Below are 26,629 nucleotides of genomic sequence, written 5' to 3' on the forward strand. Positions count from 1 at the left end.
GTATAGATGTATTCATGAGTGTATGGGTGTATAATTGTATGGATGGATGGATGGCGTGTTTCTGTGTTTGAATATTTTACATACGTTACCGTTTACATAAATAGGCCTAATGATATAAAATTAAAATACATATCATTTTAAACTTAAGAGTCCCAATTTACTCAGATTTATAGCGGAGTAAAACTACATTTTGTACAAAACGTGTATAGGATAACTGTTCTAAGATATATGTTACATGGGGGTCTGAACAACATGGCGAATCCTTGAAAATGGCATTTTCTCAAGTGTATGTTTTTATGTATTAGCTCATGCAGGATATTGAATATACATATTTAGAATAAAAGCGTAACTGTATGAAAAATAGGTTTGTTCTTTAATTATTTCAAATTCAAGGCTGGCTTGTCATGTCTACAAATCGAAACAGCCATGAAATACGTATTTTTTTAATTATTATTTTTTTTATTGTAGGGCTATATTTAGAGCTGCAAATGTTACTCACTGCTTAAAGTTCTCAAATACAAAGAAGTACGGGGTTTGCTTGCCTGGTGGAAATGATATCCAATAAAACTATTGTATTACATCCCTCCTCTTTAGGATATGTACTGATTTACAAAATAATGTTTTACTGGAGGGTTTGTGTAAAAAAAACAAAACAAAAAACACAATACAACAAACTCAAATCCCCTTTAAATTAAGGAATATCTGTTCAACTCCAACAAAGAAAGCTTTGGTTGTTATGTAGAAGATCTATCCTGGTGATGTGGGTATAGAGGCTCAAAGACTTGTATTACACCAGTGTAACAATGTGCATTAGTGGGGAAAAGGGTGAAAACAAGCTGTACAGTCCACATGCTAAAGAAACTAATTTACCAAAACTGAACGTGAATCATATGTGAAACAGAAAAGGCGAAGGGTATAGGGTCCAATAGGTCAAAGGGTTAGAGGTCAGTCCTCCCGGCTGAAACACGGCTAATCGAATAGAAAATGTGTCCTCTGGATGAACCTGTTTCTGTAGCTTACAGCCGAACTTCAGTAAATACCTTTTCAGCTTCTCAACGTGAAGGCATCAGAAAGAAGGCATCTTCGCAATGCGTGAACCATTGTGATTTTTTGTCATAGAAACAATGATGCAAAGAATAGCAGAATATCCATCGTTAATATCACGACGTGGATATATTATAATGTCATGTGCAAATCCATGAAAACATCACCGATTCGAGGGAAGAACAATGAGCTGCTAAAATAGTCTATTCAGACGATCACGTTCGATACAAGAGTTTAACGGTGGTTAAAGCATAAAGGGACAGATTTTTATTTTTCAATATAGCTTCTCTCTCTTTCCCTAATGTTACATTTAAAAAGATATATATTCACCATATATTTTTGCAAAAACGTAGCTTCAGTCCGTTTTAAATCAGAGCAAATGGAGACTTTGGAGTTTAAAATTACATTTTATTTCATTTTACATGATTCAAGGTAACGTTTCTTTAGGTACATGCTTATTATTGAAATGACTTTTATTGTAAAATATTTTTAAATCGTCTACTTCTTCACTTGCAACGACCCGAGTCAAATTGCACTCGATGTATTATAGAAACAAAAAAAAAAACTATAATGCAGCACTTCATTTGAAATACTTTTTTTTTTTGTAAAGAGACAATAATATATAGCATCAAACTCTTAAGACACTAAAACCACATGTTTAATAACATATAAATCTTCCCAAAGAGGCGTGCATCCAATTTTAAATGTATAACATATCAAAACATGTCAGACAATGATTTACAATAAGTAATGCAATTCACAAGTTGGTGTGAATTGACTCTAAAGTTTTGTGTTTCTAAACAATCTAATGACGAGTACGAACATCTATTGATGTATATTCATTTGATGGACTAAAAAAAAAAATTCTCTGTTATTAAAACATGACGACTTTAGAAAATTATAGGTAAAGGTTCAAAACTGTCCCGTTTTGTCTGATTGAACACCAAAAATAGTACCCCCTCTTAATTCTTTAAAATGCTTGCAGATGTTAAGTTCATAGCCTTTGATTATGTTCTTTCATTCTTTTTTGCTATCCCCTCTTTATGCACATACACTCAAAGTCTTCTCTCTCTCTCTCTCTCTCTCACACACACACACACACACACACACACACACACACACACACACACACACACACACTATACACTAAAAAAAAAAATAATGATAAAAAAACGGAATGCGTTTTAACCCTGAAAAGTATGGCAAACATACAATTCTAAAATAACAAATAGGGAAACTGACATTTTCATATGCAATTCCTAATTTTATTATTTAAAATGATATGCATCAGTTTTGGTATCTTTTGCAAGAAAAAAAATGCAAAGGTAGATCACATAACACTAGCAATTCCATAAGCAGCACGATAGCTTCACAAATATTTTGTTTTCTTATTTAAATTAAAAAAAGGTCACTTTCTCATGCCTGCTCTTAGAACAAGAAGAGACTGGGCCAGAATTACACAGAGAACATTAGAGTAAACAAGAGTACCACAATAAAGCGCCAAACCTTCATTATAAAATTAAAAACAGCAACACTGTCCAATACAATATATTTTCATTCACAGACTACTGTACCTCTTCGAAGCAAGCGATGATTCACTCATATCTTCATTAAAAGTTATGATGGTGGGTGGACAAGATGGTATCATTTCAGTACAAAGTTCAAATATTGCAGCTTCGAATTGTTTTTTTTTTTTTTGTAGTTTTCCTTCTTAATTACACACATGAGAAGAAACTAAAAGACAAGTTTCTGGAACCTGCATTTTCTGCTGGAGTAGTGTTTTTTATGTACAGACGGAAACGTGGAGAAATGAATGTTCCTCCGCTTCTATAAAGTTGTGATATCAGTCTGGCTGTCCTTTGGAACAGTTTGTAAATGCTGGCTGGATGCAGATGAAGATCTACCTTTCGTGTTTGGAAGTTTGTGATCTTTTTTCCATTTCATCCTTCTGTTCTGAAACCATATTTTGATCTGTCGTTCGGAGAGACATAAGGTATGCGCGATTTCAATGCGACGCCGCCTGGTAAGATACCTGTTAAAATGGAATTCCTTCTCCAGTTCCAGAGCCTGCTGTCTCGTATATGCAGTCCTTGATCGCTTTGGTTCCCCTCCGGTATAATTTGGATTAACTAAAACAAACACAAAACATGGAAGTTAGTTACTTACCATTAAACTGACAGTTTTCACATATATACGTCAAATTTCTCAGAAGTAGTCAGAAACATAACAAACACACAAACACACACACACACACACACACACACACACACACACACACAAACACACACACACACACACACACACACACACACACACACACACACACATATATATAATCTGATAATTCAATAAATTTACTGTATTAATTGGATATAAATTGCCCATGTGCTATGCATATAAATATATTATTATATATGAATAACATAAAAGCAGATATAATGGGGAAAATAAATAAATAAAAAAAAAACATCATCACACTGGAGTTTTCAGTTGTAGCAAAAACTGGCCACATGGCTAGCGGCCTATTTCCTTAGCAATAAAAATTTATGATGGGCGTAATTGGCAGCCCCTTCAAAGGCGCCCATAAATTTTGCTCAACGGTTCTTTACAAAAAGATCTTATATCCGGCCCAAAATGCGTTGGAGGTAGGAAAGTGACCCTTACCAGTGGCAATATGAACCTTCTTCATCCAGGGATAAACTATTGCTGGCTGTTTGGCTGGTATCGCGTTTTGGTTCTTGGCGTTCTGTTGTTGGTTGCAGGGCCGTGGGGTGGACATTTGAACCGGTGGGCATTGCTCAGTCTGAGCGGGGAAATGGCTCGGTTGGTTGGGTTGCTCCTGCACATGACCCCGCGACTGCACTGTAGAGCCCTGATCAGTGCTACAGCCAAAAGACTGCTCGTTGTAGTTTGACCGTGAATAGATTCCGGGATGCTGAAAATCTGTGTTCTGCGATGGACTATAATACTCTGAGCCCTGGTCAGGTATATAACTGTTCTGTGAATATTCCTCGCAAGGTGGAAATTTAGGATCCACATACTTGGAGTTCACCATATACGAACTCATGGCCATTAATTTCTGAAGGTAGAAAATACTAATTTTTCCCGAGTTGTCTTTTTTTCTCCTTCCATAAAGCCCTCCTACTTGCTGTCAACTGAATAAAGTTAGGCACCCATGTGACAGGATTAGCCAATGGGGACGAAGGGAGTCTAGTAACGGATAAGTATACAGCTAGTAGCAATCATTTTCATAAACTTTACGAAATATAAATATCATGTTTAATAACATCGTACAATTGAATACGAACTCTAATTAGGACTTTTTAAATTTTAATATATAGAGTAGTATTATCCCTTTGCCTAATGAAACCCCGTCACCCTATATATCACTGTAATACAACTGATCATGAATCTGAATATATATATATATATATATATATATATATATATATATATATATATATATATATATATATATATATATATATCTTACAACTTTATGCAAAATTATAAAGATATAATATTCTAACTGGAATTTTCACAAATATAGAGACACAGAGCTAGAGACACAAAAGGTCCTTGGCACAACAAGAGGGTAATAAAGAGCGAGTACAATTGATGTGGACCGTCTTTGTCATGCAGGGGTCATCCAAAAGTTAGTAGAATCTCATCATTCCATCCCATTGTACAGAAAGCAGGGGGCTTGGTAACTAATAACACGAATGAATGTATTAAAATATGTGGATAGAATCGAAAAATCAAGGTCTTATTTCGCTATAATCTTTGTTTCTGGAAATTCGATGAGAGAATATTGTTGTTGTCTGAAAACATGAATTTATTAATAATATGAACCACCTGGTTATTTATTGTCTTCGTAAGTTAGTAAAAAAAAAAAAAAAGAGTTTTCTTGTAGCCTGTTATTGGAAAGTTGAATATGAAAAAAAACAAAACAAAACAAACACACAAACAAACAAACAAACAAACAAACAAACAAACAGCAATCAAACAAAGACTAAAACACATTTTTAAGGGACATGCAAAATATAAATTACAAATGAAGTTCTAATTTTTTGTCATGCTATAAAAATAAAATTCTCTAACTGCATAACATTTATATACTTGCATTTGAACACACATTCTTTACACTTAACTCGAAGTTTTTGCACCGACCATATACTCCCCTAGAATCGAATCTGTGACTGATAATATCACACAAAGTCGGTTCTACAGGGTATATATAGACGACGAAATGCAATTCTTAATAATAATAATAATAATAATAATAATAATAATAATAATAATAATAATAATGTAGGATAAAATAAAACAATATGAACATTTAAAAGAATACTCTGTTTCTTAATATCAACCTACGACGTTTGCACTTCATCTTAAAAGTAAACAATATTAAAACAAATCAACTGAATTATATAAGGATATGCATTTTCATTCAAACATGTGATGAACTTAACATCTATTTAACCACTGAACTCGACAAAACCACATATTTTTCGAATCCATCCTTCAAATTGTATGTAAGAGTTCTCCTTCTTCTTCTTCTTCTTCTTCTTCTTCTTCTTCTTCTTCTTCTTCTTCTTCTTCTTCTTCTTCTTCTTCTTCTTCTCCTTCTTCTTCTTCTTGCAGTTTTTTTTCAGACACTAAAACGTCTATTGAATCATTAATATAACAATGTGGCTTGTATTTAGCACCTTGTGATTTTGCCTAGGCATAATGTGCAGTTGATTTATTTTAATTGACCAATTATGCCCCAATGCCTATTAATAACTAGGTTGTAACCACAAATATAAGTAAAAGATATATAAGCAATAAATGTAGCCTATTTGTTCGATATGGATTCATACTTACTTTAGGGTGTTTCTCTGAGAGCAAGCTAAAGCAGAATACTCTCTATCAACTGTCCAAAGCTTTACTGGTGCGGTCGCATATGAAGCAGAGGCTAAGGGGCATGAAGAGTCATACTAAATCATTTACAAACATATCACAAAGTTTAATTATTTTTTTCTTTGTCGACAGCCGCGCACGAAGGGTAGAAAAGTTCATGAATTCTGCATGACCCAAGTGATAACCGATCTCTCCGGTCAATCCTGCTGGCTTGATCATCTTGTTATATTATTGCACGGGGATATTGTGGAATCGCTATGGTAAATAAATACGAGTAAGTCTGATTATAGAGACAAATAGATACGATTTAAAACGTGTTAAATTTTGACTTATATTCTGTTTGTCTTTCTTTCAAAATAAATGATTTACTTATCTTTAAATTGCTAATTCCTCGGCTCAATATTCTGTTATATAATAATAATAATAATAATTGAAATATGTTTAATAACAAAATACATCCACAATACAGGAGAAAATTTATTTCTGATTATTTTTTTTATTTTATTTTTTTAAAAAACCTATAAACTACAGCAAACGATCGCATGTTACGTCTCAGTTTATATATCGTTTCGATATGTTGTACATATCTTTCTCAAGGGAGCATATATATATATGTTATATATATATATATATATATATATATATATATATATATATATATATATATATATATATATATATATATATATATATAAGATTGAAATAGTGCTGTGAAATATCTTTAAACGAATTGAAAAACGGGCAAATAAAGCCACAGTTTGATAGTTCGCATTTTCAGATGTGACAGACCCTGTGACCTGCATTTCACCTTATTGCACGACTTGTTCAAGCGGGTCAAAGCCAAAGAGTTACCCGGGAACAAAAGACTTCCAATTTCACCTCTCGTTCAACTGCTTACACAAGTACTTTGATAAAACCCTTACATCGTGGTCTTGGGAAAGCAATACGAGATACACGAGCAAAGTGCATTTGTTTCATTGTGTTCAAAACACCAGCCTTACGATTTACAAACCGCATTTGGTAATGTATCTACACAAAAAGAAAGCGATGGAAACTTAAACATATAACACAAATTAAAACCTTCAGTTTACCCTAATTTGGTTGTCGAGAACTTGTCAAATTAGCTTTTCAGAAGCGATAAGAGAGACAGACCAAAATATCCTTGTTACAGCATACACATCATATCACTTATTACATAAATAATAAAACACATACTTTTTTTTTCAGTAAACTATCTTTGTAAATCCAATTTGATACACTCAAAATAAAATACCTGCAGGGTCTACTAATACAAGAAATAGCTTTAAGGTATTTTTTTTATGTATACCAGCATAATAATTGTATCTTACATGAATGTTATATTAAAAAAAAAATAAATCATAATTATATGTAAACGTCATTCTCATTTTCTGTAAAGTAAAATAAAAAGGAAAGAAATGCACATGCATTCGTTTTGGGTTGTATTCGCATTATAAAAGCATTATGAGCTTTAATGAGAACAACATATCTTTAATTAACTGCACCAAAAACCCATCATATATGGTTCACCGAAATGTGATTATATCTAAAAATCTAACATTACATCTGTTGCTTAACCGTCATGCCCTACGCTGGGGGGCGCTGTACACTGAGAGAACAACCAAGACCCTTGAAATAAAATTGTTCAGATAAAAATAAAGAAATAAATCGAATTCTAATATGCAATAATTGTACATTTTACCTGCATAAAAAAGGATTATATAACCACATGCAATTTTATAATGTAACCGATTAATTTCCTGTAGTGTGTAATCTAATAGACACAGTAACATTTGCTTGAAATACGCATTCTATTGCGGACAACTTTCCATTCATTCTCATACTTTGTTTGGTCATTGTTTATGTAATAAAAATCGTTTAATACAACCTATTGGATTGTCTTTATGTACTGTAAATGTGAGTGTGTGGGCATACTTTAAAGAAAGCTTAAGGTGTATAGATTATCTAAATAAAATGAACGAATTGAACCTTTGTTTTAGATAGAAAGTGCCTTTATCAATATACCACTGTGGACTCACACTGTATAATGAATATACATGCCAATAGTAAAGCTTTTCAAATGTTTGGATTTGAACGAGTCTTCGGCTAGCAATGAATATAATAACCATTAAAACAACAGAATGAAAATAAAACTATACATTGTTAGTGAGTGTGTGTGTGTGTGTGTGCGCGCGTGCGTGCGTGTGTATGTGTGTGTGCGTGTGTGTGTGAGTGTGTCTGTGTGTGGTTATGATCAATATACATTGATTGCATACAACAGTGTCCTTTCATTTATTTATTTTCTTGAAAAAAAAGATGTTGTATCTGGCTACAAAAAAGTGCATGCGCTATAGAGACCCAATGACATCAAAAGACACCCTGGACTTCCTTGCAGCTTCTGCAATATCGCTATTAAGCAAACTTACTTTGTGCGAGGCTGCTGTGAAGGTGAAGGTGGATCCAGGGATACACTGCCATGGTGCCTGCAACCAGAGATTAATCCTCGCTTCCACTTTTTCCCAAAGATCGCTCCGAAATGCTTAACCATCTGCACTTGTGTGCTAATATACATTGTGAATTATATTTTGGCTTGTCAACTGCCTAGCCATAAAACAAAGTTTAATGGAATCACGTGTCACGCTACAGCCATTCATGCCACCGCTCTGTGGTGCCATAAATAACCTCCAAACTTGAAAACTTATCCTATAATGGCGGTTACATTAGTGTGTTCTTCAAATTCAGCCTATTCAGATTTTAAACGTAGGGTATGCAGGGCGTGCTGAGCTAAATTTATTTTTGAAAAATAAAGAATGGTCTTTTTAAAAGTAAGTAGTTTAGCATCTTTAAAACAAGCTCAACTTGATTTGAAAGTAGATTAGTAGGTCTATTTTTGAAATATAATAGCTAAGCCTTCTGGACGACTGAATTTGTTCTACACTTCACAAACATTCATTTATGGCTAGTTGTTTCGACTGCTTCTATTGCTCCTTTAGGCAACGTAGCCCTTTGGTAACCCTTCGTGTGTGAAATTCTTTTTAGAGCGTTTTGTTGAGGAGCCTTTGATACCTGTAAATGTAAGGTAATAAAACAATAAAATGACCGCCGTGTGAAAACGTCTGTTTGAGAGCAAACAAGTGAGAATGTCAGTGGTCGTAAACACAGGAAGTCAAATTTCAGTTTAATTAAGCATCTGATCACAAATACAAGTGAAATGGGACTGCTTTGCCAGTAATTAGCTAAATGGGAAATAAACAAACATACAAACAAACAAAAATGTTTTGTTTCATAACCTATGAGAAATAAAAGGTATAATAAAAACAATTATTATAAAATACTGAATGCAAATTTACCACAAACAAAAAGTGCCATTTCGGAATCAATTATGTTAGCCTGTTGCCCGAACAAGGAAATATAAATTCACCACAATTTTTTTCTTACTTCGAGATAGAATTTTCATTGACAGGTTAATTAATTTCGACTCTTTTTAATAAGCACGCTCACAAGCACCGACGCGCGCGCGCGCGCGGGCACACACACACACACACACACACACACACACACACACACACACATCGAGCAGATCAACAGAGCAAGTCGAGCAGACAGCCTGTAATAGTCTATACCTTGTTATTTATCTATTAACGATACAGAGCAATTATTTATCAAACACTGCGCAATCTTGTAAGCTATGTGCCTCCCTTTGGTCAATTTGGTCAAACATTAAACTACTGTCGCCTATAAGAAAACAAATATGGAGGCCTACAATATGTATGCTGGTGTGTCATCGACCACATTTATAAAAGCTGTAAATATCATCATCAAAACTAGTCTTATTTTTATAACAATAACATGTGTCCACTTTGGGACACGTGTAAGCCTATATATACACAACATAGATGCATTAACCACCATTTATTGTCTGTCGTATAGGTGAACATTTGAGAATATTTAATCAGTGCAACCATATACTTTATTGTGTTTTTACTACACCGGCAAGTGTTTGTAATTTTCCAGAACAAATATAGTATAATCCTGGCGAATTTACTGACATCTTCCAATCAAAAATGTTTGCAGTTTTATCATGTTTTGTTAAGTGTGTATATTTTAGTGAGTATAGCTTTATTTGTATTACTACAGTATTATTATTGTAACTATTATTACCTCGGTTATGCTGTTTTCTATTATTATTATTATTATTATTATTATTATTATTATTATTATTATTTATTTATTAGCAGACGCCCTTATCCAGGGCGACCTACAATTGTTACAACATATCACATTATACATTATTTCATTTTTTTTTTTTTTTTTTTTTACAGATATCACATTATTTTGTACATTATTTATACAGTTGGGTTATTACTGGAGCAATCTAGGTAAAGTACCTTGCTCAAGGGTACAACAGCAGTGTCCCCCACTAGGGATTGAACCCACAACCCTCCGGTCAAGAGTCCAGAGCCATAACCACTACTGCCCTATGTTAAGATGCACGGTATTTTCTTTTGACAGGGACCAGGAATTGAAACATCATAGATTCTTATAGACCCAGCTTCGGTGCAATTGGATCGATTGTAACATTGCTTCGGCTGTGCTGTTGGGTTTACCCTTCTGCAAGCAACCTGAACACGATGGTCAAAATAAAGATCAATCTACAAGGGATAATCTCCGATTACTTCAAACCTGTATATCTTTAGGAATAAGAGGTATTTAAAAATGGGCATCTGATATTCACCCGTACATTGACGATGTTGGTATAATACTTGCTCAAGTGCTCAAATATTTAAGCTTGAAAATCAGTGGCTTTGTGGTTGTATCAGTACAACATTTTTGCACACAAGCAGATATTGCATCGTGTTAGAAAACATCACATGCCTTATCTCTGATTTAATGACCGCTTGTAAATCTCCCTGAAAGCTAAACATGTGTCGGATACTTGGGCAATAGCGCCTCCTCCTGGATAAACAGATGCATTTCATGATGTATGCAGATACATTTTATAATGTATTTAAAACCCTACAAGTGTGCAAAGAGGGGTCAGAGGCAAATTGAAGTTATATGCGAGTTACTTTGGTCAGTGAGTGCAAAGGTTTAATCATAATAACACGTTCTGTTTGTAAAGCACATAAACATGCCTTGAATTTAATTATGTTGCTTTTTGTGTTTGCTTTTTTTCTCTGCAAATTAAAAGCACTATGATGCACTATTTTCAATATACTTTGTGACAATACTGTGGCGTGTGATGTACATATAAAACGAAGCCTATGTGTGGCTGCTTTGTTTATTCTTCTTACAAACATTGTAATAATGTCGAAGTTATGGTATGCACACGTCTAATGTATGCATTCTAATGTATTCCTATGATACATTGCCATGTGTACGTGTAGGCAATAGCTAGGAGAAACTGAACAGAAATAGTCAGCTGTTATCATGAGAAAAGTTTATACACATTGCAACTATAGATCTACTGTAGAAACAGACTTCATTGTGTCAAAACACCACACATGATTTCAATTATCACGATTAGGCCTACAGTTTTGTTTGGATAGACTGATTTTCCAGCTGATTCTGAGAATAATCAAATGAATAAAATCTGTGTGTACTGCAGATATAAAACCAGACTGCACCCCCAAATGTGAACTAAACAAAAAATCATATTCAACAGATTTGAAACGAATCTCGGTGCTAATTATAATTGTTTGTGAATACATTTTAGACCCCCCCCCCCCCCCCCCCCAGAAACACACACACACACACACACACGCACACACACACAACCGTTGCCAAAAATAAACATCACCATGTAGTAACCTATATAAAAACTGTTTAAAATGTGTTGCATGAGGTTTATGTTTGCTTCGTACACTGTAATACCGAGTTTTTTTGTTTTGTTTTTACTTTAAAACACTTATTTGTAACTCTTTTCAAACACGTCACTGCGTTTATAATTCTAATTTAAATACCGTGTGGTGTTTATTTTGTAAACTCTTGGACGTGTTTATGATTTGTAACACTTTTTAAAATTTGTATGCGTTTATAACAGGGCTGGTGTTTAAAATCTAAACATTAAACTTAGCAAAAAAGACACACATTAAACACATAACGTTTAACAATTATTTAGAGTTCCAAATGACTAAACACCAGTGTTACACCTAACGACGTATAAACACTGCTGTTTAGGAATAGAACATTTCTATTTTACTATACACACATGCTATTTACATATTAAACGCGTCACACGTTCTTTGGTTTTACAGTGTAAACATTTGGTTTACAGCGCAGCTGGTGTGGGTTTACATGTGCGGGTTTTCGATACCATTTATATTGTAGTTATCAAAACACATAACCCTCCTCTCCAGAGTAATGCAACGTTGATTGTCGCTTTTCCTTTTTAATCAGAAGCGTTTCATGCACAGGATGTTCCCTTCTCCCGCATTCACACCCTGGGACTGCACCGGGTATCCCTTGCCGCATTGCAGTAGAGCTGTAAATACTTCAGCAGCTGCCTGCCAACCAGCGAGTGAAATACTGTCTTTGTTCTGAAACACCCAACTCCAAGCAGCTGAAATCCAGTGCATAAAAACGGTGCCTTTTCAAGCAAAACGCTTAAATAAAATACAAAAGCTAATTTAGAGCTCAACTTGATTCTGAGTGTTTTCGGGCGCAGACTGATTGTTACTTTTAAACAAGGGAACAATAGGCATATCGACTGTAGAGCTATTCAGAATATACTATACTATTCCAATCCAAAATTTGTTTTATTATTTAGACCCAGGAAATTGAAAATAAGTGAATAAATAAATGAATCAATAATAGACAACATGGGTACAAGTGAAGTATTAACCGATAACTAGTTGATTGGATATAGGCGAATTAAATTAACAGTTGGTTGAATATTCTACTTAAACCTTCTTGCAATAATACTATGCTTTACACCTACTAGGAGTGCCGTAATTAAAATAAATGTGAATGAAATACAGGTCATTCCTCTAACATTAACACATGGAAGAAAATAACTCATACCACATTTCCATTTATAAGATACAATTTTGCATATGCTATAGGCAAAATGTTTACTTTTCACTTGTTTATGGTTAAAAAAATATTAGTTTTAGATCACACAGTAAATAATAAATGCCTCTTTTTGAAATAAAAACGACATGGTTTATTATTATTATTATTATTATTATTATTTTAAACAAAGCTCTTCAAAATGCTTGAAATCCTCAGAGTTCCACGGATCTTTTTTAACAATCGAATCATTTCAGAATATTGTATTCTTTGTGAAAATGCGCTGCAAAGCCTCATGTTGCATTATTAATAGGCTATGAGCTACCTGGTAGTCATGACCCAACAAATGACACTGCAGGTTTACCTGCAGCCTAGTATGATCATTGCCGGAGGAGATTAATGCTCTTTACCATTCTTTGCGTCCATTTAACACCAAGCTATTTGTCTAAAAGGGAATTCACTGTAGAAAATACATATTCTCTTTCTTTCTTTCTTTCTTTCTTTCTTTCTTTCATTTGCAAGTTATCACCATGAACCAATGAGTTGCAAAATTCAATTAATGCAACTTACAAATATAAAGAAACCACATATGTTCATTTACAAAGACTTGTAGTAAATATAATGATACAAATATGAACAGTGACTTGGAAACAATTTGGTTTGGTTTTATCTTTGGACTCCCCCCCCCCCCCCCCGCCCCCCCCCCCTCCACCGCCCCCGCACCAAACAACAACAAAAGAAATCATTCAGAGATGTCCCATAAGCAAATGTATTTTACCAAATCAAGTTACATTTATTTCCGATGCTTAACATTTGAGTAAATATAGAGAGAGTGAACGTATGATATATAATATTTATTAACTCATATATCTGTTAAAATAAACATATATAGATTTGTTAAAATAAACCATTATACAATCTCTGAACAGGATGGACTATCTGTTTTATTTTTTTACTTTTTTGCAAACTGTACATTTCGTTGTGGAAGACATATTTTGCTAATGTTAATTTTAAACGCGAAGTTTAATAATAGCGTTATTAATTGTTAGATTTGTATCAACAAAGCAGTTTTTATGTACAGGCTAGTCCAGGTAACAAAAACATGTAAAACATACACTTACCACTTATGCCATTTATGGGGTGATTGACGTAATCCATTTCCACAAAGATGTAGTTTAACAGCAATCCGAATATACAACTCGGATTAAGCATTTTGTAGTAAGGCGGAATGAAATATTTTGAATACTGTTTTAACAAACAAGCGAAAGTACAGGAAAGTGCAGGCTATTCCCCCACTCAACATGCAGGAGATCAGGTAGCAGGGAGGAAACAACGACGAAGCGGAGGAGTCCTGGAATGGATTACTGTAGGAACACTGTCACACTGATGCTAAAAACACTAATAATGAGAGAGAAGACAGAAGGGATGGGCTGAGTGGCTTTAACAGCGGAATGCGGTGAAGAAGTCGCTAGGGAAATCAGGGCCATGAAAACGCTCACTCCATGCACATGACCAGGGCCATCCAATGATAGTCAATACTTGCTCATAAAAAACCCCGTCTATTACCAAGTTGTAAATTTTCTTCTAACAAAAAGGAATTTACTGCAATTCCTTTTCGGTTTTGCGCATAATGGTTGACAACGCCATATACTTTCCCCCCTGGAAGTGCCCTGAGTATTAGTTTACGTGTCAGTTGGTGGAAAAGCCAGTCTAAGACATTATACCAAAGTTATGTGACTGTGACTGTGACACATGCGATACACAGATAGCTAGAGATAGATATTTTAGAAATATTTAGACATAAGTTATATGCTTAGATTTTCAAGATTGAAATACAGTATTATATTTTACTATCTAGTACTGCATATAATCACAATTCTAAATCTATTATCTGAAGTATTATTATTATTATTATTATTATTATTATTATTATTATTATTATTATTATTATTATTATTATTATTATTATTATTATTATTATAGTAGGTCACATATGGAATATTTGTATACCTTTATACAGGTGTCTTGATATTGATTCAATCAGATGCTCAGATACTATGTTTGGGAAATTAAAACTAGATAATTGAAATGAAACATATGCAGGCTCAATTTTTTGCCTGTAAAATCAAATGTTTAAGAATTAAGCATAGATTTTATTAGTGTTTGTTTTACTTGTTTGAGAGAGAAAAAAACGCAATTGTTAACTATAACTCAACTTATTATTGTTGAGTATGCTGATACTATATGCGTAGGCTTTCTGGTTAGTGCCTTAATATTTATTTAGGCTAAATAAATCGCATTGCATGTGCATTTAAGGTAACATAGATTGACAAGAAATATCGACATATTAACTATTCCGAATTTTAAATTTTCATCCACAACTTACTGCATAACATTCAATGGTGTTATATGTAGCCATACTAAACGATTACTAAAGATACGATTCAATGGCAAACGTTTAGATTAGACTATAAGACTTTTTGTCTGTTGAAAACTTGTTGAAAACAAATTACATCCTACTGTGAATTTTATACAAACGTACCAATAGGGAAACTATATTTAGCCAATATATTAGCTTGCAGCCCATATAACTAAATTTATTTAAGTTATTTTATGTTATTTTTCAAATGGCTTAGCAGGCAATGTGTGCTGGTCTCGATGTCATAAACAAGAAACAGAGTCCATTAACTCCTTATCCTTCCATGTCCACATAAACTCCACTTACATTCTGCATATTTACACTCTTGACATATACTAAGGTATTTATTATTATTATTATTATTATTATTATTATTATTATTATTATTATTATTATTATTATTATTTAGCTTTTTAGAATACTTAAAATACTTTTGAACAGTGTTTGACGTCTTAAGAAACTTTCATGTATAATTTATTTAGCACGTTTCAAAGTTGAAAATAAATGCCAGACTGTATTAGCATATTTATTTATATATTTATTTTGTAAATAAATTGGAAGTAGTTTCAGGGGATCATAAATGATATAACAGATTGAATAATAATAATAATAATAATAATAATAATAATAATAATAATAATAATAATAATAATATGTCATTGTTCTTTACATATTACGTGTAATTCAACACACTTTTTCACATTATTCACTGTTAATATCATAATTTGTTATACAATAGCAGAATTGTGCAGGTCTATAATGGCAGTCAGGATAATTTAGATAACATTTGTTTTTTGCTTTCTCACAAGCAATTTGTAGGCCTAGCCTTTTTGTATTTTTAACTTAATCTATTGAATTTTGTATATTGAAACGTATAACCGTCTGAATTATTCTTCGTGTCACAACAATAAACATTTTAGGCTACAGTTTGTATGGAAAGACTCGCAAAAGTTAGAAAAAATTAAAATCTGAGCAAGAACAGTAATTTTCTATAAATTACTTTGCTACAGTTTACTATCGTATTTGTATTTAGCCTAATAAAAGACTAAGTATAAAATATAAATTAGAAAAAGATATCGAAAACAAAAAAAGAACAAGTAAAACATTCACACATTTGTTTTGTAAAATTATTATTTTTATATAAATAATCATTTTGTCTACAACGTTATAGTGGCGAGTGTGTGTCTATATATATATATATATATATATATATATATATATATATATATATATATATATATATATATATATATATATATACACACACACACCCGTTAGCTTTAATCGTGTGATGGAGGTGTAACATACATTCAAAATGAATCTTGAATTTTGATCAATTCCATTAATATATAGGCCTTATTCAACAGGGCCTACACATCATACACAATATAACATTTCACGTGCAGTTTCCTGGTAATTAAATGTTGACAATTGAAAGAAAATCTAATAATTTATTCTGGTTTCTCATTAGGAAGAATATAGGTGCAAATCATAAACATAGTCCCTTTATTTTAACGAACAACATTATTCCGTTTGAAGTAAGGCAATAGATAATTGAAAAGTGAGCTCATTAACTCACGTAGCCTACTATACCTTCCACGCTAACTGACAAACACACAGTCATTGTAACAGTGGCATATTAAGGCTGTAAGACCCTTAACAAGGACGGTCTCCTTACACTTTAATCGTCTTTTCTGTTTTCACATTTAATAAAAGTCTCATTTTAGGCAGGTTTTAAAAATCAGTCAAGCAGTCTCGTTGCCTGCTTTGTCCTGCACAGAGTTGCCAGGCTCCATTTTAACCTCTTCTCCGTCTTCTGGTCGTGAAGATGGAAATTTTTCTTTATTGTTTTCTTTTTTCCACTTCATTCTTCGGTTTTGAAACCATATTTTAACCTGTCTCTCGGTGAGCCCCAGAGCGTGCGAGACCTCGATTCTCCTCTTTCTGGTCAGATAGGGATTAAATAGAAATTCCTTCTCGAGTTCCAGAGTTTGGAATCGGGTGTATGTCTGTCTGCCTCTTCTTCTGCCAGGAGCTATGACAAAAGAAACACAGGAGCATCTGGTTAATATAATAAAACACGATTATACGAATAACACCATAGCCTAAACATACACCATATAGTACTGCAGGAGCCAATATACAAGTATGATCTAAACGTGATATACAAACAGACAAAAACAAGTATTACGTCCAACCTTGAGGTCTCATCCAGGGAAACATCTGAGAAGGAGACGAGTTCTGATTTAAGTGCTCTGGATCTTCGCCAGTATTACTACTGGACGATTTACAGTCAGGATACTGTACCAGCTCGGTCTCTTGTTGTGTCGTGAAGAGCTGCTGTCTCTGTAAGTTATCGTATCCATAGAATTTACTGGGGTCACCGTGACACGTAATTCCACAAGGATTCGGTTGATATCCCGCATTCGGGATTGCTGAGGTCCCATGATGGTAGAATTCTTGAACTTGTGTTGGGTGCTGGAAACTTGCGCTGCTGCCATACATAACGGTGTGTCTGCTATTAACATCTTGTGAAAACGGGCAGTCGTAGTACGTTGGACCTATTGTCTCAGAAGCCTTGTACTTTGAATAAAAGGGATTTACAAAATAAGAACTCATCTCTATCGCTAACAAAGTTTCTGAGAAGAACAATCAAAAACAACTTTGACTGCAGAGTTTCTCTCTTCCAGCGGTCTAGTTAATATTCATAATGGCTAATGCAACCCAGTGGTCAGTGTGATGACTTGTATGCGATATAATCGCTACCTCTAAGCTTTTGTTGTTTCCTTTAAATCACTCGACAGAATGAAAGCTCACACTGTTTGGAAAATCTTTTGCTTCGTTTTACATTTACCAGTCCTGAGGCAAACAAAGTACCCCCTCTGTGATCTGAATATATTTTTTAAAAACCATCTGAGCATAGAGATCGGGTTAAGATAATTGGCGGATTAATATATCTCACTATCGCTGCAGGAGTACAGTACAACTGAGAGCCGTGGTGCGCATAAAAAAAAACAAAAAAAAAAAACTTGCGCCTCTCAGTGTACAACCACAAACACCAGAGAAAATAAATCTATTCTTTTGTTCCTAAGGAGCAAGATCAAACTGGAATCAAGGGCAATAAGGGCGAGGAACAGAAAGACGTGATTTACACCCCACATCAACACTGTTATCAAAGGTTTCACATATACAGTACAATATGGAGCCTGTATCTCCATATTGTACTGTATATGTGAAAACTTTTAAGTAAATGATAATTTAGTTTACCCTTGACTAGGTGAGGGCAAGGCAGGGCTGAGTCTGTTGGGTTAATTGCTACCTAATGAAAAGCATGACTATGAATACGTTTTCCATTATTTCACCCTTCGGAGACGTCATTACTGAAACAAGAATGTTGTATATTCAGGAGAGCGTGACGCTCGATTCAACCTGGAATTTCAATGAGAACTCCTGACTCCTGACAAGCTGAGGAACCAAAAACAGCACAGTGATACGAACACAAGCGACCTGGCGGGCGTCTTTTAAAACCGGATTAGAATTGTTTGCACTGATAATTATGACCCAATTCAAAAGACGAGATCTCATAAACTTGTTTTGATTACTTGGATAAATTAGCATGTTATACACAACTATTAACAATCAAACTGCTGTATGTTATTGTTGTTTGACATCACTACTATATATATATATATATATATATATATATATATATATATATATATATATATATATGTATATATATATTGTCTGTGTGTCTATCTTGATGTGTGTTTCTGTTTGCAGGTTCCACATTGCAGTAACGTGAGACTATTGCATGTCAATCATAGAATACGTCTGCTGAACCTTCGACATAATAATGTGGCCTCGTTGGCTATTATATTGTCAATTATTATTTGGCTAAGAAAAATGTATTCCCAATATGGATACGCACAAGCGACAAGAAGGAATGACTATATATGCAGCAGTGGAGTAGTGGTTAGGGCTCTGGTCGCTTGACCGGAGGGTCGTGGGTTCAATCCCAGTTGGAGGACACTGCTGCTGTATCCTTGAGCAAGGTACTTTACCTAGATTGCTCCAGTGAAAACCCAACTGTAAAAATGGGTAATTGTATGTAAAAATAATGTGATATCTTATAACAATTGTAAGTCGCCCTGGATAAGGGCGTCTGCTAAGAAAATAAATAATAATAATATGTTATACTATAGGCTACTCGATAGAGATATGTAACGTTCACTTAAGAACTTAAAAAAAAAAACTATTTGACATTTTATCATTTAGGAAATTGTAGGGAAAGACATTTTTGGATAGCATGACGAAAATAAACTCCACCTGCTGTTTTAGTATTTTCTTTTACTATCCTTTTACCAGCAGTATCTGTGTTTATATGTCCGCTCTTAATTACACAGACAAAAAGATCATTTTTTATCGTGGTCTTTACAAGGCTCTACACCTTTAGCAGCAGGGGATATTCATGTTTGTATCCTCAATAATGTGTGTGTAAATTGGGTGTAGTGTTTCAGCTGCTTCTTTTCAAAAGGAGACGATGACCTACATTTAAAAGCTCATATTTCTTCTCTTACAAAAAGCATGAAGAATGTAATGTTGTAGTCAGTATTCCATTTGATAATATATTAAATTATACTTTAGGCCTATAGGCTAATTTACTGCGTAGCCGTGTTTGTTCCATGATGTTGTGGTTTTAATGCAATAACTGAAGCGTAGCCTAAAGCGCTTCGTTTTGAATATTGATTATTTTATTCGATACTGAGATTTTAGTATAACATTATTATGTCAGCACTGTATTTTTAGGTAAAGGTCCTCGTTGTTTTTAAAACTGGACAATTGATGTAAGGTTTCATTTTGAAATGCACTGTAAATGCAAACACGCGTGTCTTTATCAAATGACACTATTAACACGTAATATATATTATATTATTGTAATATATTGAATGTACTTTTGTTTATAAACCTTTCGGTTCTATTGATCACGTTCGCTTTTCCGTTTTGTACAGCTCCCTTTATATGGAACTACGGCGCCCTCGGGTGACCAAAAAATGTTATTGCTGTTGTTAAATTCTCACATTTCCATAGAAGCATTTGTTTTATAAACAATATGTCTAGCAATAAACAGGAACACGTGAGACCGTTTAAAAACTGAAATAAAAAAAATGACCCAGTAAAATTAAACCAATATACTCATATTGATATCTGTTTTTAAATAAAGTATTTTTTTCTCATATTAATTTCTGTAATAACAAAAACTCTTTTGAAACTACAGTACTACTACCACCACTACGAAGACGACTACTAGCCTACTGCTACTAAGAACAAGAAGAAGATGAAGATGATGAAGAAGAAGAAGATGAAGAAGAAATACTTGAAGTATAGGATATTATTGGATCCTTCTATTTATTAGTGTTTCATTAAACCAGTTAACACAAACGTATCTGTTCTAATTGCATAATTTTTCTATTCACATTATAGCTATTTTTTAAAGATATCATTCTGCATTTCTAATAGTTTGTCAGTGTTAATAGCCTACTATAGACGAACAGAGAATGTCGTTATTTAAAGTGTAATCTTCATATTAAAGTCAATGCAACATCCTTTAATCGGGGTAGATTGCTGGCTTTAAAATTCCCCTTTCTGTCCTTTCTGTGAAAATACAATGTGTTGACCAGACACCCCTTTACAACGTGTCTGCATTTCTGTTTGTCGGCAACAGAGACAAACACACAAATAGAAAGGTTTCAAAGGAGAGTACAATTACAACTTGCACCCATAAACTCATTTAGACCAGACGTCTAGGCGGTTCTATAGCTTTATTGTACCCCGTTCCTTCCTGTTCTAATAGCATTGTAGGTACAGGCTTCACAGTCAGTAACAATTCATGCAACACCTTTCCAATCGTAAACACTTTTAGTGGTGCACACGTAAACAATAGCTTCCAAATGAACCAGTAAACTGCACTTGTGGGATATCTGATGCTGTTGCTTTTTTTATTGTTGTGTTTTATTATTTTTATTTTACATTTACTAATGATTTACCAATAAACCTCATAACGTGCAGTTCCGTTTGTATTACTGTTTTTTTTTTTTTTGGGGGGGGGGGGGGGGGGGGGGCGGGGGTTGTTTGTGACAAAGCTAAGAAGACAGAATATGTTGTTATTTTATTTTCTATTTCAATCTTAATAGCTAAGTAAATAAAAATAGCATATTCTGCGAAATTACTGTCATATTCTTCCACAGCACACCATATACGGGCATTATAAGTTGGAGGCCTACTAATTTGGCTAGTCGATGCTAATAAGTAATGTTAAATAAGTTAAACTGTCATCATCCAAATAAAGGAATGCATTCAATAATGGGACTTAAACACTGCTGCAAATTTCAGTTAAAAAATAATGTTATATCACAGACGGCACACTGAGCATGTGTACCCCCGTATTTCAAAAAAGAAAATACATAAAGTCTATACAATACTCGAATTAAATGCATTAAACAAATACATGTTGGACAAACTTAGTATCGTAGGCCTATAGTAATGATGTTAACTAGGTCAAGTTAAATGTGTGTCTTAAAGTTTGATCCATTTTCCAAAAAATAACAAGAAACTTGAATACTCGACTGTATGGTACACAACGTTCTTGTTTGTAAATGTAATGTGGCGACATATTCACAAACAAATGCGATTTCTTCACGTTCAACCCAACATTTATTTTGCATAGGGCACTGGATATCTTCTTTGAGGGGCAAAATATAGGATACAGAGTAAATCACCTTATTGGGTACCTCTTTTCTAATATATCAAACTTTATTTATATATTCGTCGAACAAACATATTTGCTTTGCTGCTAATGTATTATTAGAAAAACTGTCCATTTATACACACATCGTTTAAAATAAAATAAATCTAAACACAACCCACATATACACACGCGCGCGCTCTCGCGCGCACACACACACACACACATATATATATACATACAGCTTTCATTTTAAACTGTTAATTCTGAGAACTTGGTCCATGTAAGAAAATCTTTCATTTACAACATTTTAAAAAAAATAAACAAACAAAAAATACAAAAATTAAAATCCATTATACAGCCGTGAGTATTGAAGAAAAAATAAATTTAAAATAAAATCCTATATGTAAACATTGATCCCTTACCGGCTCGGGTCAGGTGATGTGTTTGTTGTATTGCTCCAAGCTTATTACTGTATTGCATTGATATTCTTCACCCACTGTGGATACCTGTCTTGATTAAAACATGCTGTAAACAATACGGTTTCATTTTATTATGGTTAACTAAGGCCAGTAGATCTTACAAATTCCTGACATGTCCTAAAATATAAACGAACCCCACAGCCGATTCTTATCTATAGTCTAAGTGATTTAATATGCATTCATTTTAGTTTTGTGTTGGTATAACTCACCGGCAACCACACTATTAATCTATAACACAATTTCAAGGATGTTTCCATTCAGCATTCTTCATTTTTTTAAGCAAAAAAAACCCGACAATCATTAAACACTGTGTTTTAGCAACAAAGCATGCGTGCAGACACCATTTTACTTTTGGGTAAATCAAAATACTCTGGACAATATATCAAAGAAAACCCAACAGCTGCATTAACACACACACACACACACACACACACACACACACACACACACACACACACACACACACACACCATGAATAATACATTATATACCACACAGACATCCAGAATGGAGAGCCAAATTGTAAGTCCTCTTACATTTATTTTCTAGCAAGTCTATTCTTGCTTCAGTTAAGATCCTTGTTGTCCCTCTCTCTGTTCATTTTTTTCATTTTCATTCTTCTGTTCTGAAACCAGATTTTTACTTGTCTTTCGGTTAAATTTAAAATTCTAGCAACCTCGTAACGCCGATCTCTCGTGAGGTACATGTTAAAAAGAAATTCTTTTTCCAGTTCGAGGGTCTGGTATTTGGTATACGGGCAGCGTTTCTTCCTTGTCGAGCGGGCGTGGATCCAATTTGCAGCAGGGTTGCCTGAAAAAAAAGAGAGCGAATGACAATGATAATGTTAAACCTTCACTTTTATTATAGCACTTTAGAACGAGAATTGAATACAGTCTATTTCTCATAAGCTTTAATGTGATTTTTTATACATAGTTATTATGTATGCCCACTATAACTATTTTATAGATGCGTGTAGCTTTTTGAGCCATGTTAGGTATCTAGACACTTTTATGGTTTGTAAAACCTGCAGCTCTACACACTGGCCGTATAATTCTTGGGCTGTAAATCATAGAGCAATTTATTTTACTTACTTGGGTCAAGTTGCTGTTGGATTTCCTCCTTGAGCTCACTGTTGCTGGAAATGTCGCTGCTAAAAGGCTCTTTCGCTTTGGCTGGCTTGTCCTTACTTTCCGAAAAAGAGGCGCTCGTGAAGTCGGGGATGCTTGGAGCCTGTTCCTCAAAAGAAGAGCACTCAGTCCTCTTGGATGATGGCAAAGTTTCTGGCTTGATCCCGTAATGCCGACTGTTCGGGTGGAAGCCAGAAAAAGAAACCGAAGTGGAGAGTGGATCTATCCAGGAACGTACATATCTACTTTCTGCTGCGGCAATATGTGACTGGTGCATGTAGGGATGATAGATCCCCGACACTGCGGCACTAGACTGAGGGTGAACAGGGGACCAAGACGTGGAAAACACCGCAGATTTGGGTGCAAAGCTACAAGAAGAAAAATCAAGACTATCTCCCACACCTGATGGCCTTGAGGTCGTGTTGTGTGCTCCTTGTGCAAACCTTGCCCCATAAGCGTCCTCTGCTTCATGCCCCATGATAGCATCAACATAATAGTTACTAAGTGTACCACCGGCCGACATTTTTGGAACCCTTCGTAGTCATATAAACGGTTACACTGTTACAGATACCTTCCCTCTGAACAATCATAGTATTTTTGCAGCCTGCATCTTCAGCGATTGGTTGCCAGGATCACGTGATCATATTTACCAAATCAATCCGCAGATTATGGTATTCTTAATTTTGTCATTTTATTCAAGGCACATGAAGAGTCTAGTTATAAAAGAAATAAAACGTTACACGTATAAATTATCCAGTCACGGTATGCTTTGAAGCTTTATTGCTGCACATATGGCATTTTTGGGGACTATTTCTTTGCTTAGACAGTTAAAAAAAATCTTTATCTCATTTCCAGTCCTCATGCAGTATAGGCTACTGCTATGGGGCATTATTTTAAATGAGTATAAAATCCCCCCCCCCCCCCCCCCCCCCACACACACAAATAAAAAACAAACAGTTATATGTTTTACACTGTATGCTTGTAAAATAATGGCACAGAAAAGCAATCTTTGTGTACTGATTGTCTTTATTAAAAAGACCACCATACTGTTTTTTTTATGTCTTTCAATAAAACATTTATGAGGTGCATTTGATAATACATTAATGCGCCCTTAATAAAACTGACTCTTGGCGTAACAAAGTGGGTCTACACAGAAATGATGTACACATGGGCAGGTTGGAGAAAAATATAATTCTTTATGTACATATATTTTATCTCTTACAATATTCTCTTTATGTAAACATACTTATCTAGCCTATTGAAATAATTCAAATCCCTTTGGTTTTTTTTCACGAATTTCAATAGTTTCCAATAAAATACTATTTTTAAAGCATTTGTTTATGAATTATGGGTATTGTAACAGATAAACATATTCAGTCTTTAAAACTGAATATATTAGCTTGTTATTGATTGAACATTTTCTTTTTCGATATTTCAATTCACTTAAAATGCACCGATGCCTGTCAATTATACTTCGACTAAACTCAATAAGAATACTTTGTATTTTAACTATCTGAATACTTTTAGTTGTGTGTTCTCTATATTTTTCTTCTAAGTGTCTGAAATTGCGTATAAACCTTAAGACTGAGCTTTAGAAATACGTTAAATTATACACTATACACAACGTAAATATAACCGCTGAAAAATATAATGCTGACTGTAGTTAAAAACTGATATCACTAATTTAAATCTTGACCTGAAACATTGCAGGACGAGTAATAGCAGCGCACCTCGACAATACACCACTGAGCCCCGTTAAACAGATTACAGACTTTGTATTTTGGGACATTACGTTTGCTATAGGCCCATTCTTCACTTTCTAGATTTTCCACTTTCTAGATTTTGACGATTCAGACATTTCCTTTATAAAAAATATTTCACTTTTAACAGTAAATTGACTTATAATTTGTAATTAGCATCATTTTAAGTTTATAAAATGTACGTTTTAATTAGATGTGTGTGCAGTGTGTGTGTGTGTGTGTGTGTGTGTGTGTGTGTGTGCGCGCGCGCGCGCGTGTGTGTGTGTGGACTGTTCTCTTTCTTAATAACCCCACGTTTCTTAATAAAACAATGTACTTCTGTGTAAATAACATCGTTATAATTTAATAAATTGGGAATATAGACTTTATTGTTTTTATTTCCAGACACTTTAAAAATATATTTTCTCCAAGGATCCTACCAAGGTACATGTTTATTATTATTATTATTATTATTTTTATCTCACACACACACACACACACACACACACACACACACACACACACACACACACACACACGTAATGTAACACTTTTTTATTACACGAGATCAGCTTTTTATTTTGATGGATTCCGAAGGCGCTCAAATGTTTTGTAATTAGTTAAAGGATTTTGAAGCATATTATTTTTTGCATAAAGTAGGCTATACCAAAAGGTTACTCCACGTGCAATGCCATACTGCTCTGTTAATAATCCATTGCATGTCCCTATGCATTCATAGAACATGCTGTTATTACCACGTTGCATTAAACTGGGCCCTTTGATGCCTGTCAGTTAGGTGGCAGATAGAAATCATTACGCTTTCAGTTCAACAAAGCTTGTACAAAATATAAATTTGAACAAATAGGTTATGATCACAATGATCACTCATATTACATAAGGCTGATATATAGCGTGCACATAGTCTGATAGCCTAGGGAAGTTTAGTTTTAATTTAGTTTTATTTTTTTATTTTTTTTAAACACAGATATTATTTTAAAATTTGAGTTTTGGTTTTATTTTGTTTGTTGATTATACAATCAATATATATGAAATGGTTCTATTCTGGAACAACCAGCAGTTGTACAAATCTGATGTGGATGGCTCAAAGTTTAAAAAAATGTATTTTTTATATAGCCTATATT

General features: G+C 34.0%; 3 protein-coding genes across 3 annotated transcripts; all 3 read right to left on the reverse strand.

Annotated features, from left to right (window-relative positions):
- Positions 1 to 2,287: 2,287 nt before the first annotated feature.
- Positions 2,288 to 4,421, reverse strand: LOC117405308 (homeobox protein Hox-D4a-like). Its single transcript, XM_034008265.3, has 2 exons — positions 3,709 to 4,421; positions 2,288 to 3,173 (listed from the first exon to the last, which is right to left on the reverse strand). The coding sequence occupies exons 1-2, from the start codon at positions 4,115 to 4,117 to the stop codon at positions 2,872 to 2,874; spliced, it is 711 nt and encodes a 236-aa protein (XP_033864156.1). The 5' UTR covers positions 4,118 to 4,421; the 3' UTR covers positions 2,288 to 2,871.
- Positions 4,422 to 16,662: 12,241 nt separating this feature from the next.
- Positions 16,663 to 18,474, reverse strand: LOC117405316 (homeobox protein Hox-D8-like). Its single transcript, XM_034008276.3, has 2 exons — positions 17,593 to 18,474; positions 16,663 to 17,429 (listed from the first exon to the last, which is right to left on the reverse strand). The coding sequence occupies exons 1-2, from the start codon at positions 18,011 to 18,013 to the stop codon at positions 17,140 to 17,142; spliced, it is 711 nt and encodes a 236-aa protein (XP_033864167.1). The 5' UTR covers positions 18,014 to 18,474; the 3' UTR covers positions 16,663 to 17,139.
- A 3,480-nt stretch (positions 18,475 to 21,954) lies between these two features.
- LOC117405293 (homeobox protein Hox-D9-like) lies at positions 21,955 to 24,336 on the reverse strand. The gene is made up of 2 exons (XM_034008246.3): positions 23,713 to 24,336; positions 21,955 to 23,431 (listed from the first exon to the last, which is right to left on the reverse strand). Exons 1-2 carry the CDS (start codon positions 24,269 to 24,271, stop codon positions 23,187 to 23,189), a joined length of 804 nt encoding a protein of 267 aa, XP_033864137.1. The 5' UTR covers positions 24,272 to 24,336; the 3' UTR covers positions 21,955 to 23,186.
- Between the last annotated feature and the right edge of the window lie 2,293 nt (positions 24,337 to 26,629).

This window comes from Acipenser ruthenus, chromosome 10, assembly GCF_902713425.1.
Source record: "Acipenser ruthenus chromosome 10, fAciRut3.2 maternal haplotype, whole genome shotgun sequence".
Taxonomy (NCBI): Eukaryota; Metazoa; Chordata; class Actinopteri; order Acipenseriformes; family Acipenseridae; genus Acipenser; species Acipenser ruthenus.

Bases quoted from the DNA above. Each gene is read 5' to 3' on its own strand.
- LOC117405316 (XM_034008276.3), bottom strand. From the start codon at position 18,013: ATGAGTTCTTATTTTGTAAATCCCTTTTATTCAAAGTACAAGGCTTCT. The intron at 17,430-17,592 runs GTTGGACGTAAT...CTTTTGTCATAG, and splicing joins TCCCTGGATGAGACCTCAAG to CTCCTGGCAGAAGAAGAGGC.
- LOC117405293 (XM_034008246.3), bottom strand. From the start codon at position 24,271: ATGTCGGCCGGTGGTACACTTAGTAACTATTATGTTGATGCTATCATG. The intron at 23,432-23,712 runs GTAAGTAAAATA...CTTTTTTTTCAG, and splicing joins CCAACAGCAACTTGACCCAA to GCAACCCTGCTGCAAATTGG.
- LOC117405308 (XM_034008265.3), bottom strand. From the start codon at position 4,117: ATGGCCATGAGTTCGTATATGGTGAACTCCAAGTATGTGGATCCTAAA. The intron at 3,174-3,708 runs GTAAGGGTCACT...TGTTTGTTTTAG, and splicing joins GAAGGTTCATATTGCCACTG to TTAATCCAAATTATACCGGA.